The sequence below is a fragment of the Lasioglossum baleicum genome, chromosome 4 (assembly GCF_051020765.1).
Source record: "Lasioglossum baleicum chromosome 4, iyLasBale1, whole genome shotgun sequence".
In the NCBI taxonomy this organism is placed as follows: domain Eukaryota; kingdom Metazoa; phylum Arthropoda; class Insecta; order Hymenoptera; family Halictidae; genus Lasioglossum; species Lasioglossum baleicum.
The window spans coordinates 18,270,406-18,283,899 of record NC_134932.1 but is presented as its reverse complement, the minus strand read 5'-3'; the positions used below and the strand labels follow the sequence as shown (position 1 = coordinate 18,283,899).

Genomic DNA, 13,494 nt, shown 5'->3' with positions numbered 1-13,494 from the left:
GAGGTTCAAATATGCCGTCCACCTATGCAGGTAGTTAATATTCATTAAGAACGCGTCTTCGATAATTTAGAAAACTGCTTTATTGCTATCAATAAACCAAGCCCTAACAGTATCTGGTAAGTATTGCCCAAAAAAAATGTCGATCGTAAATTTATTGAGATCATCCGTAATTTTCAATATAATAAATTCTTCATAAATGAATTTGTGCAATTTTAATCATTATAGGATATAAAACCGGTCATTTGACCGTGGTAGGTTCACTGTTAAAACCATATTCATAATTGATTATGCTGTGTATTATCACATTCTATTACAATTATATGTATATTGTATTACCACAATTAATTACAAAAATAGTTTGAAATTAAGGTGAAAGTCCAAAGACAAAACAATGCTTGCTGGAGAGGTATTTGATACTCCATTTTGAATGTTGCATTTTTTGAGTGTTGCAAGCCCGAAAACATGAAACAACCGATTTCCATGAAGATCGTATGAAATTTAGAGTTTTGGTAAAGAGGACCACCGTGCGTTGTCCGCTGTCATCGGCAAGGAGATCGACAGAGCCACGAAAACGCACGATGAGCCGTGTCCGGTGCGTTTAAGGTCAATGCACGGGAGCAACCGAACCAACACGATCGTACGAGCGCGTTTATGGTAGCATGGAGGTGTACATGGCGATCCGCGACGGACTCGCGACACTCTGTTTAACTGTCACGGTTGTCAATCGTCGCGAACTGGCTTGTCGGAGAACGTTTCGATTCGCGCGTCCTTTTCGACGAGCGAGCAAGCAAGCAAGCAAGCAGCGTTCTACTCACCGAGAATCGCCTGGAGGGTCTGCTCGTCCCCGTCCCCGATGACATCCATACCTCCGTTGTTAATCGGACCCCTGAGATCTTCCGGGCCCGATCAGCGGGCCCCATTTTGTCTCCAGGCTACGATGTCACTCGATGCTACGTCCCACATAGTACACAACATTGCATATGCAACTATAACTTCCGATACTTTATTTCTGTTGTCCGTTTCTCGTGTTGTACTTGCTCCCTTGTCCCTCTCCCTCCGTCGCTCCCACGATATTCACGAACGAGTACGCTCACGGATTCTACTTCCGTGTGGTCACACTGTTCTCCGTATGTATTACCTTCGAGCGCAGCGACACACGATCTACGAACGGTCCTCCGCGAAAATCGGCACAGCGGATAGCGACGATAACGAGACCATCGCGCGCGAGAGGAGAAATAAAACTGGTAACGAAAGGAACGCTGTTGCACACTCCGTGAACCTGTCGACCTTTTTTTTTCTCTCGGTAGTCTCGCGATGTTACGCGTAAACGATTTCTCCGTGTATTATCTGACACTGGCTCGCCACACCAGGAGCCGTGTAGAATCCCGAGGCGCGGACTAAACTTGAGTTCCGTGCCGACACCACACGCGCACGGAATGTAATACATGCAAACGCGCCCCGTGCATGTCGCTCCGAGAACGAGCGGATCACGTGACGCGATCCAGTCTCCTCCGAGGCGAGTTTGAAAACTGCGCGCGATTACGTCGATAGAGTATCCGATAAAGTCGGATACAAGAGAAATGCGTTAGCCCTTAATAATAATATTGTTAACCCTTTGCGATCCGAGTTGTGTTTTTCTCTGTTACTTCAGAACTTAGCACTCAATCTGTATAATTTAGTTGTTATGTTGTCCCGAGAGTTCGTTTTGTTTTCAATCAATGTACACAACACAAATTTAAAATGATTTCTTGAAAAATCAAATTGCATGGTTAAGTAAGCTTAAATGATTTAATAATTTAATATAATTCTATATGTAGCTTTAATAACCTACTGTGAAAACATACCATGTAATTGACAAATGTAAATCAGTAAAATAAATAATTATTGGTGCGAAAGTCAATATTGAATTTGACCCAACAAGGGTTAAATCCGAAAGTAGCGTACAAAGATATTGCATGGGTACTATAAACATTTATTACGTTACATAAGTACAATTGAACACCAAAGGGCTTCTAAATTATTATTATTATTGTTGTTACATTATTAATACGTTTACATTAAATTAGCTTAAGGCGTTACATATTCATAAATAATTTACTCTTGATTTGCTTATTAGACAAATACATACTCTCTTAAATATATTTTACTCTCTGTACAATATATGTACAAGCATATATTTATATTTGTATACATATCACAATCTTCCGCTCAAATTTCATTCGTTCACACCGCATTCAAGGTAAAACTTTGAGGCATCCTATATCCATATAATTTGAATAAAAACAAAAATTCACAACATGGTAGCTCCAGTGAATAGACTGATTATGTTTGAAATAACAACCGACTTGACTACGGCACATACATTTTTAATACAAATGCCGAGATGGTTCGTAGTAGCTCGTTATCGAAACGTCTTAATCTAATACAATTACACTGGATTACACTGGCATTCGACAAGAGTCAATTACATAGAACGAATCAATGTTCAAACAATAATTTCTATTCATCGTAAATTCTGCAAAGTCTGCAATGCATCTGTTCACGGTACACCATAGTTAGTTAAATACTAGTAACAACTTTGGTATTGTTACAATGCTTGGAATCTATAGGTTGATAGAATTTGCTTGATCGATCAAGAAAATTTTTTTCACTGAAAAATGTAACCATTCAGCTATTGCCTTTCATGCTAACAAAGTAGTATTTTTTTTACTGCAACATCTTAAAGGCTTAAATAACACTTATTGTCAACTACACACTAATCTTTCAACTGAATAAACAAATTGCTAATCGTTAATAAAAGCAACAACTCTTTTCAATGCAAATTCATGACATTACACCATGATTTCTTTTCCTTTAAACATTAATTCGAGATAGTAAATAGAAATAAATAATTCGATTTTGTACATAATACTTGATGTGAAAGCTATATAGTGACTTTAACCTTGATTCAATATATCACGCATCGATGAAGTTCACGTTAGTGATGAGATTCAGGTCATTCAACGTACTTTGACAATTTCTTTTTCTTTTCTTCAAAAATGAAATTTACTTGTTTTAGGACTGTCATTAATACGTCATGAATTTTACCTTGCGTTACAGAAGCACGTTATGTCTAGTTAGATTTATAACTTATATAATAAACGTATTGTACTACCTGCATTCAGTCTTTGTTGATAAATTAATTAGAAGTCATGGAAATCATTGTGCATACTGTAAAATTAACTAGGAACTACAAATAGGATAAAAATATTTAATTGATCTGTGGGTCCCAATTTTATATAGCTTTAATCTGCCGTTCTGTATTCGTGATTTTTCATTCGAATAAAATTACTTATTCACCATCAGCATTTGCGTCTGTATAGCTGTATGTTAACTTTGCAAATACATCACTACATCGAGAAGCCAAGGAAAAGTTCATCAAATCGCAGAAAGTACAAGTTTTCTCAGAATACTATATAGTTGCAAATGTGTTAACGACTATCAAATCTAACTTCCGATACACAGAGAATGCATAAAAACCTGAACCAATGTCCAGTCTAAACCCTGATCTCTCGTTTTGCAAGTTAAATTATAATATATCGTTTTTCTTTATATGTCGAACAGTTTTAATTCCGTTTAAGAATAGTAGCATATTTCATTTTTTTTAAATCATCTCCCTTGAGCTTTGTGACTGATATTAATTGTCAACGATTTGTCATGGCAGTATAGAAATGGCAGCTTATTAAGTGAGACGAAACTCATCCTTAAACAGGTTGAAAACAGTCAAGACATCCATCTTGAGAATCCGTCTTCAAAGACTGAGATTCTCTTCATAGTATTTCTATCGTGGCAGAGATAGTCACACTTGGACGAAGTATCATTTTGCAGACAATACCTCACAATCATTCTGTGAATCGTCGTGTAACTCTCACGTCAATATTCTTCGAACGAGTTCTGATCAATTCCCATAGGGTCGCATTGTTAGTCGCATCAATCTCCAGCGCTCGCTGATTTACCGCCGTCAAGCGTTTGTTCGTATAGACAAAGTGCACGATGAACGAATTCATACTGTTCCGCCGTTTGAATCATGCCTCCTCTGTCATACCTACAAACAAAATGTCTTAGATTAGTTAAGTGAATTAAAAAGGTAATCGGTACCCCCTCGCACAATACAGTGCACAGACTGTATCTCCCTCTACATGCCGCATAACGTCAGTTGTACACAGACATCATGCGACATCTAATGGTAGCAAAGTAAGTTCCAAATATTATTAGACAGCACTGGCTTTAGGTACACAACATTTTAATTCAATTTAGAATTTATCGCTTTACCTCATTTGACATAAAATGCCTAAAACATCCACGTTTCCATCCCGTGATAATTGTGTCATTCCTGTTGCTAAAGCTATGAAACACCCAGTTCTTCCAATTCCTGCACTGCAGTGAACAACAACAGGTCCTGGCAAAGAGTTCACTTCTGCAGCTAGGCTAACCAGGGTATCTGCATTTTCAGGTACAGCATGGTCCGGCCAAGAATCATACCTACACACAATAAATTGTACATATTACTTCTTGTTTATCTAAATTACGAATAAGTTTATGGCTTTAGACATCTTAGTTTTATATACCAATAATGCTGCACATGTCTTCTTTCTCCTTCGAATCTAAGCTCTAAGTCTCTGTATGTATAACCGTCTCTGGTGTCGATAGAAGTAACGATAATAGTGAAAGGTCCAGCTGGTATGCAACTATTTTTATCCAGCGGAAAATATGGTTCGCACTTTGTCTTTGCGGCTTCGTGTAGTTTCGTCATCATGACGATCGCGGGAACTTTCTCCGCCCAAATCATTTTCCAGAAGTCAGCTACTGTATGAGTCAATGGTCCCTGTGTTGCGATATAGCGCGAATCTTCTCCGTCGTATCCCTATTAAAATGAACATACGATAGATGATACATTCTACAACAAAGGGAGTTCCAATTACTACCATAATTTGTACTCCATTTTGTACTTACCCGTACGTAGTTGGCATTGATGTAGCTAGAGAGAGGATCATCAGAAGAAGTACTTGGTAGAACCACTCTGGACTGTGGATTCGGTAACACAGAACAGTATCTATTTTTCACCCCATATCCACAAATATCTAGTTCTTCGGGCAAATTCAAAGGGACTTCCCAGAATTCTTTGTGCAATAATGTGGGGTCACTGACTGCTTTTTTCAGCTGTGATCTTGACAGAACATTTCCAGCACTCAGTAAAAATTCTTCCGCGGTACATTCCCGAGTAGGTGTCACCACGTGTGGTGGACTTTCAGGAGGAGGTGCTAATTCTATAGTCAAGCTTGCACTTGAACCACGTCGTTCGAGTAATCTTCTAGCTTTTATGCGTATAGGTTCTGGTCTACGTTCCGGTGTTGCCACTGACATTACCTAGACAAAATAGAATTTATGAATGTTAGTTACCATTGCTTTAGAATTATCTCTTTGGAAATATTATCTCTTTGGAGTATATACCTCTGGCAAACCAGTGATTTGAGTGGTAACTGGTCGGACAGACTGAACAGACACAGATGGCTTTATGGTAGGTTGATGAACCCATTGACCTTCGACCGATACCTTAGTAGATTTAGTAGGCTTCTCAGGGTGACCTATAGTACCTTCCTCTACCAAACCTCTCCTATCACCATCTTCTGTATCCTTTTCACGCGACATTTGTTTCCGTAGCCATAACAAAATCTGAATGACAAAAATTGTTTTAGTCTACATCATTTTATCTAACCGTACGTAGAAAGCTTCTTTCGAATCAAATCTCACCAAGAATGTGAAGAGAATGGCGCCAACGATGGCGCAGAGTGCTACAAAAAGTGTTAGCTGCCAGTCTAGCCATGATAAAGTTGCAGTGGAGCGTACCTCCTGTCCTGCTCGAGTGCTGAGTTGAGCTGCTTGCAAATCCATTCCAGCATCATCCAGTCCCGTTATGGACTGTGAAATCCTACGTGCAGAAACAAATATCTAATACAACGCGCATCCAACTAAAGATAAATTCATATTATACCTAAGTCTCTTGTAACGTACCTGTGAGGAGATCGAACAGACATTCCCTCGGTAGATGGCAGTAAGGGGATAGGTAGCACTGTATCCGTGTGCCACCTTCGTTCGGTAATTAAGTAAAACTTTTCCAAAGGATCTGAATTGTCGTCATTGCTTGAAATGTCATAATAGTTTGCATCGTTTACATAGTGATTAGTCAATGGAGTGCTTGTACCTCCTGCAACAAAAATGAAATAGACACTGTGAGTGAAAGGACACACATCAAGTTCTACAATTTAAACAGAACATATTCCAATTATACTCCAGAACAGATTGAATATCATGATACCACTAAATGCTACAGAAACAACAGAACAACGAATAATAGTATGTATTCCAAATACATTATTGGACATACACGTTATTCACAGTACAGACATCACGTAAAATCCATATAGAAGGATCACAAAGATAGTTTCCCAAATGTAACAGAACTGGGAGTCCACTCGCGGAACGTGACACGTGGTAGAAGAACCAGCTAAACAAGACTGAACACCGTCGCACAGTATTTTACCGCAATACGGAACGCAATATTTCCTCTGTCACCGTAGAAAACCGTACATTTCGACCGACAATACCACGAATCGCGGTTCCAACCGTCGGAAACGGATCCGCGTGAACCGGAGGAAACGGGTTACGTGCGGTTGCACAGGAAGCAAACATCCCGCGTTAATTTTCTCCACGGAACAACTCGAAAATCCCGAGGTGGGGAAGTGTGACAGGCATACGTTGCACACGGTCTCGAGTGCATATGACATGTGGGTGAACAACATCGTTCCAGTCACCAACACCGCGGGCCTTCTACGACGTGTCGCATACACACGCGGCACCCGTTTACGCACAAACACGAAAACAACCGACACACAAATATGTACTACATCCTGTTTTCCGACAGCGTACGCGCGAGTATGTGTGTGTAGATGATAGGTGTCGCGGACCGAACAAGATCGCGACAGAAGACTCTTACTCAATGACTTGATGATACCTTTAGCGAGCAGCACGTACGCTAGGACCACGAGGATGATCGTGTTGTCGTTAGTGAAGCGATACTCGCGGTTTGAAACTAGCGGCTGCGTGGACGTGTAAACAGCCATGTTTGAGACACCGTTGGCAGAGGACCAGCCGGTCTCGACTGCGCAAGCCTCACGTTCGAACTGCCGAAGACGCCGTTCGTGTACCCTGACCTGGGCTTCGGTGAGGTTCGGCCTTGCACTCCGGTTAGGTACGGGAGTAAATAGCGGCCAATCGGCGACGAGCCGCACGCAACCGACGGCCAATCGCGACGCTAGTTTACTAACAGTACCGAGAATTCGGCGGGAGGGACTCAAGGTGAATGAAAGCAAAGCACGTGCAACTAATGATAGTAAAACGCATTCGGAATCAAGTTTTACGTTTGCCCATTGAGACCAACCGGGGAAGGTTATTCCGTTTCGGGCGACGAATGCATATGTCCGTTTCAAGTCATTTAGCCGGACGCGTTTTCCTCTCTCTCCGCGAACATGCTCCTACATATGCATGCACACAACACGTTCTCACGCGGACCCGTTGCGCGTCGCATCGGCGTCGGCGTCGGCACGCCCGCTTTTTAACGGAAGTACCATTTTCACGGGTATACGATACCGAGAAACTTTTTCTTAACGGCGGCGCGTGAAAGAATTTGTATTTGGTCGGTCAGGCCCACCGCATCGATCCATACATATTTGAGGATCCTTTCCGAGAATAGAACTTATCCGTAATAGCTACTCTTTATGCCAGCCCTGTCTGCTCGGAACGCTCGGAGATCTTCGAAATTTTTAACAGTTTAACTGCCGGATGTCTGTTAATGGATTTTTTAATGGCCGTACTATATAAAGAGAGCTTAATGGGCTTCTTTTAAATAATAATACTAAAAGAAATTGTTAGAGTGTAATAGATGTGAACAAGCTGTTACAGAAAGAATTATTTATACTTAGAACATTAATTAAGAGAACAAATAATGATAACGATTAGTTTAGTTTTCTGAAAGCACGGAGATGCTTTTATAGAATTATAAAACCGTGACCGTGGAACATGTGTCACACTAATAGCGAACATGTTGAAACCTAAATTGTCGCTCAGACGTCGTATGTGACAGCCTAATGCACTAGGTATAGGTACACCGAGGCAAGAAACCGTATTGCCAGCGATCGATGAAGAAGGGTAGCACCGAAGTGCTCGCGATTATTTGATTAGCAAAGGAACAAAGCAAAAAGGCACGAGAGTCATAGGATTGTCTAATCGCAGGGACGTTTATGGGTCATGGATAGCCGTCACGGTGGTTAACATTAAAAGAAACATTTTTACGCTGCGCTGACGCATCTTGTGAATGAATCATCCCGTAGTTTCGCGATACGAAATTGAAGTTTCTCATGGGGAAGCAAGACGAAAAGCAAGACAGCAGAAGAAGCGACGATACATAGACGTCGTTCGACGTTGAACGAGCTCGAATTTACCGTGTACTAAAATACCGTCGTTGCACCGCCTCATGTTTGCACAAGTGTACAGCCTCGCGTATTTTTCCATCCAGAAACTGTAAAACGATTGTAGATCCTCGTCGGTTTTCAGGCACATAACAACGGCCGATTAATACGTTCGTCACTGGCGAAACAATTCCGTTTTATCTCGCAACCGGCTGCATGATGCAAAAGCACGGCACTCACGCGATCTTGACCGTGTTAAGCAATTAGTTTACCCTTTATCGACCACCCATTGGCCAGACAATGCTCGGGGCTGGACGAAAAGCTGGTCGGGGCACGGTCTTACGCATTTCTCAAGAATATCTCGGTGATTCAGAAAACCGGATGTTGCCCATTCATCCCTGCCACATGCCAGACATCCAATATTCGGTCTGTCGAATCATTCTCCCGTTCTGTTTATATTTCGTCTATCTCCGAGTCTCGTGACAGGAAACTTCGGCGAATTTCCAATGATCAGAATCATCGAGTCTTTCCAACTCGTGTTATTCTTCTCTGTAATCCTTGAACCGTCTTCTTCGAGCGGGATCATTCATTCTTGTGATGGATATCGATCCTAACAGCAGAAGAAATTCGTCTGCCAGTCGGGCAAGGTTAATTTTGTTTTATTTTTCGGTTACACGATCGTCTTTGAACGTTACACGCGCTTAGACGGCGTTGGCAATGTTCTTGATTGGCAGCCAGCCGTTCCCTCCTGTTATACAATACTTCTACTGTATTTCTCGTAACTGGCGTTCAATGAACTCTCGTTTCTCTGAAGCTACACTACACGTTGCCTACTGATGCCTGTCACTCAACAATGGTAACCGGCTATCATTGTCGTGGCAGCGGCGGAAAAATCAATAGCCGGCGTGCCACAACCGAAACACTCTTGTGCTTCCCGTTTCTTTAAATTCGTAAATACGTTTGTTCAAGTCTGGTCACGATCGAACAAAGCGGATTCTCGCGATACGGGAAACGACGTTGTCCTCTGTGTGCCGGCGTACGTGTGAGAATGGAACAGCAGTTGACTCGAATTTTACTTAAAAATTATATCCATATCACTGAATATTTCAACTCGAAATCATCTGACACGTTTAATCCTGCTATTATTTTGATGTTAATCCTCTTCAAAACGATACGAGATGTGCACCTTTCAACTGGGGACGCGACGAGTTAATTCGTCATTCGAGCTCGTTACCACCTTTCAGAAACTGTTCATTTTCTTCTAAATTGTCTCACTTTTACTTGTGTTCCCAAGTGTTCATAATCGAAAAGTCTCCTAGCTAGAAGCGTTTGATGTGGAACTAATTCTATCATCGTCGCCGTTTACGACTTTTTCCTCAGTTTATATAAAAGACAATAGATTGTTGTTCCAAGTATCGGGGTCACGTCACAATTGGCAGCTATCGATCACGATAAAGAAGAAAGAAAAGGTCGGATTTGAACGTCGATAGAGAAAGACCCGCTCGCGAGAGCAGGCTCACGAAAAGCAGCCCACGAGCGTGGATCTGCACGAATCGTAGGACAGCCGTGCCACTGACTAAATTAGAGCCTCCATTCACCCTTCCGAGGGAGCTTGCGAGCTTTCGTAGGGCGCACGCAGCCGGATACACGCACTTGCGTAAAATTGCAAGACGCCGATTGGTCTTCGAACCCGGCGAGCGTGGGTGGCGCCCTGCTGTTTTACAAGGATTCCTACCCTTCAATAGGATTATCGGAAAAGGGACACGCAGACGACGTCATTGTACTCGTGAAATCATTAAACTGAAATTCGCTCAACCATCTCGCAATTTTTGCTATGTAATATACAGTGGGTGTTCAAGTTATTAAGGAGACTGTGTGAAAAATATAATCAATCAATCGATTAAGGATCAAGAATAATCTTATTTTTTGTATTGGAATATCTTTATTTGATAATTCTTCGTTAGAAATGTATGAACAAATTTCAATTTATAAGGTATAATAGCACCTCGATTGTTAATAATTTCGCCTGAAACGTTTAACAAAACAGGCTATACTGTTTTCCTCAACAAAATTTTTAATATTATGTGAGTGTAATGTTTTTTTTCTGGATTAAGAGGCACTGCGTCTTTTTTAGAAAAAGCGAAATGTAAAAATGTTGCTCCTGCTTATAAATTACTATACCAAAATTTAGGTTCTTATGTAGGTTGCTCATTGATTAACAATAATTACATACGTCAGAAATCACGCTGTTCTTAAGTGGCTGTCAAAATTTCACCAGGTCATTGATAAGAATTATACAAACATGTTTTCCACAGGAATTTTGCACTGGTGACATTATAAATTGTGCACACTCAAAGTGACTTATGTTTTGACGAAAACGAGTCGATCGTCTAGCAAACAAACACAAACAAATATTATTTAATACTTCTCATTCGAGAGTGCACACACTACACACACCAATCAGTCATTGAGAAAAGATAAAAGCGTAAGCACCGATTAAATTGAAGTACGTGCGTCATACAGAGATAAATTCCATTTCATCAGATAACTCATTTCACGCGTCATTTTGCAAGTGTGACTCAGAATGAAAGTATTTGCATACTTGTACGATGATTTTGCATTAAGTTTCTCATATACTTCTTTGAATTTTGAATAAAACAACTTGACGTTGTACGAATTTATTTATCAAACGGTGGCTAACAGCGCCATGGTCTTTATATATTGTACATTTTTTTATAACCAATTTTATCGTGTTCTTTTGCACATGAACAAACTGTTAACTTGCAATACGACTGACTCAAAGAAAAAATAAAGAACAATCGGGTGGGGAGAACTTGATAATCTACGACAACAATTCATCGCGAGCACGATTTTTCCCGACAGCTACACGGCCATTGATTCCGAGCCGGCCTGTAATTATAGGAATATGTGCAACGAGTCACGGGTAAGCGACGAGTCAAAGGATTTTATGATTCGCACGACTGGACTGACACGTCTACAAAGTTCAGTGAGCGCTCAATGAAATCTCGTATAGCGTTTACTATAAAGCCGTTCGTTATTCGTCGCGAGTCATTGGCCGGGAACGGTCCCGGAGACCCGTTGACGGTAAAAGAGCGTTGTTGGAAAACGCCCGGGGGTTCCATTGTTCATTTCGAAACGATAATCCTACGTGCCGATTGAAAACATTCTACTTTAAATATTTTAGTTAAAATCGCGGAACCGCTTGCCTGTAGTTTCGCAGCCGTGGGAATCGACGGATCGACATTGAACAGCTTTCAGCTTTCTCGTTCTCTCTCTCCCTCTCTTTTTCAACTCGACGTGGGCAATCAGGGAGGTGAAGGATTTAACGATTCCAAGGGAGAAGAGAAAATCGCTGAAGTTGTTCGAGGCCATTATTCGTCGCGTGGTGTGGGCGGGAAAGAAAATCGCGTTACGTAAAGGCTGTTTCTAAGGGCAATAAACGTAACTACTGCTATATATGCGGTACCTTGATATTTCCTTTTGGGCCGGGCCGTTAGACGGTCGAAACAACTTGCTCGTCTAGAAAAGTGGCCGTCCCGACGCGTCGCAAGGTAAAAGAAAAGAGGATAATCCTACGGCGATTTTCTCGATGCTTATTCGCCGAGCACGTGCGACCGTTCCTCTCTCCACGAAGTCCCTTTTACTTGATTCTTTTTCTTCACACCTGAAAGTTTTACGTGCGTCAGCATGCAGAAGGGAGACTCGAACAAATTCGCAAACTACGATTAAAATCGTTCAGAACTGAAGAACAGTAATTCGCGATTTAGGAAGACAATTGTTAGCTTGGAACTTGATGCGATTGCATTTTAAACGCGAGATGATGCGTGTTGTTCCGTCCAAAGTGGATTAGACCATGCCGAATCGATTTCTCGACTCTAGCTTGTCTCATGATAGAATGACTCATGGGAACCCAACGTGACTGTTCCCTTCGATCCTTCTGAATATGTACAACTTGCAATTTGGTTCGACCGTTAAACTTTCGGATATATCTGTGCTTTTTGTACACGGCGTGATCGATATCATTCACGACGATAAGAGTGAGCTCGTTATCTGTCCATCGTGGGATTATGTAACAACGAACCTGTAGCTTTTACAGTCTCGTTCAAGACACTTACCCCTTCGAGTGGATCGCTGGATTTTCGAACGCACATCGACTCCCCGACCACTTAGCCAGTCTTTTTCTCGGCGAACATGGTGTCTATCGTTTGTCCGCATTCACTACACGCGACCTTCAAAAAATGCATCGTTTCTCTGGCGGAACAGCTACCACTACCGGGACGGTCCATTCAATCAGCGCCCAGTAGAGATCTACAATGCAGCGATTTCTGGATCGCTGTCCATTACACGCGTGTCCTCCACGTTGAACGATCAAGACCTCGTCCCGCCCAGCAATCTCGACGTGTATCAACGCTTCCACCCCGAGGATTCGGTGTTCCCCGCATGAGAAGACTTGCGAAAAACACGTCCGGTATCTCACGATCCGGATCAGTTGTCGATGTAACACGTTGCTCGGACGGCGAAGTCAGCAACGAGGTGGTGAGTGATCCGCGCGACGCCGGCTACTTGCATCGGACGCATCTGAATGGCGTCTGAACGGGTTGCAAAATGACGGCCAACTGCATTCACCTCTTTCGGTGGCCGTGGAGGGTGGCGAGGTGTGCAGACGCGCGCATTCGTGACACGGATACGAGGCGACCCACCTTCCCCTCTTTCGCAGCGCAAGGCCTCGCTTCATCCCCTGAACTCACCACCCAACAGGGGGTTTGCTACCACAGCTACCGATGATGGTGGATACGTTGTTCCTTTCTTCTCCACGGCCAGAGTGCAGTCTCTATCTTCCTCTGACCCGTATGCAGGTACCGACTGCATACATATACTCTTTCTCTCCCCGTCTCTCTCTCCCTCTCTGGCCCAACCCTGCCGATTTTCACGCATCCCTCGACATCGCTAATGCGCCTTTCGGGCTCCA

General features: G+C 42.2%; 2 protein-coding genes across 7 annotated transcripts in view; both read right to left on the bottom strand.

The window, feature by feature from the left end:
• The window catches only part of LOC143207821 (myelin regulatory factor homolog 1), an 88,460-nt gene extending 87,046 nt beyond the window's left edge, over positions 1–1,414 (bottom strand). Inside the window, exon 1 of the mRNA XM_076421630.1 lies at positions 816–1,414. Within this exon, the coding sequence (XP_076277745.1) occupies positions 816–864 (49 nt within the window). The 5' untranslated portion in view covers positions 865–1,414. The remainder of the gene's footprint in view (positions 1–815) is intronic.
• A 2,470-nt stretch (positions 1,415–3,884) lies between these two features.
• On the bottom strand, positions 3,885–13,155 carry LOC143207822 (tyrosine-protein phosphatase non-receptor type 5). Of its 6 annotated transcripts, XM_076421635.1 has the most exons (9): positions 12,641–13,154; positions 11,992–12,189; positions 6,052–6,244; positions 5,791–5,968; positions 5,491–5,712; positions 4,993–5,406; positions 4,608–4,903; positions 4,312–4,521; positions 3,885–4,084 (listed from the first exon to the last, which is right to left on the bottom strand). In XM_076421635.1, exons 3-9 carry the CDS (start codon positions 6,072–6,074, stop codon positions 3,970–3,972), a joined length of 1,458 nt encoding a protein of 485 aa, XP_076277750.1. In that variant the 5' UTR covers positions 6,075–6,244; positions 11,992–12,189; positions 12,641–13,154; the 3' UTR covers positions 3,885–3,969. The 6 variants fall into 6 exon arrangements, with proteins under 6 accessions (XP_076277750.1, XP_076277749.1, XP_076277747.1 ...); XM_076421634.1 differs by lacking the exon at positions 11,992–12,189 and having other exon boundaries at positions 12,641–13,155; XM_076421632.1 differs by lacking the exons at positions 11,992–12,189; positions 12,641–13,154 and adding an exon at positions 8,538–11,960.
• Positions 13,156–13,494: the final 339 nt, after the last annotated feature.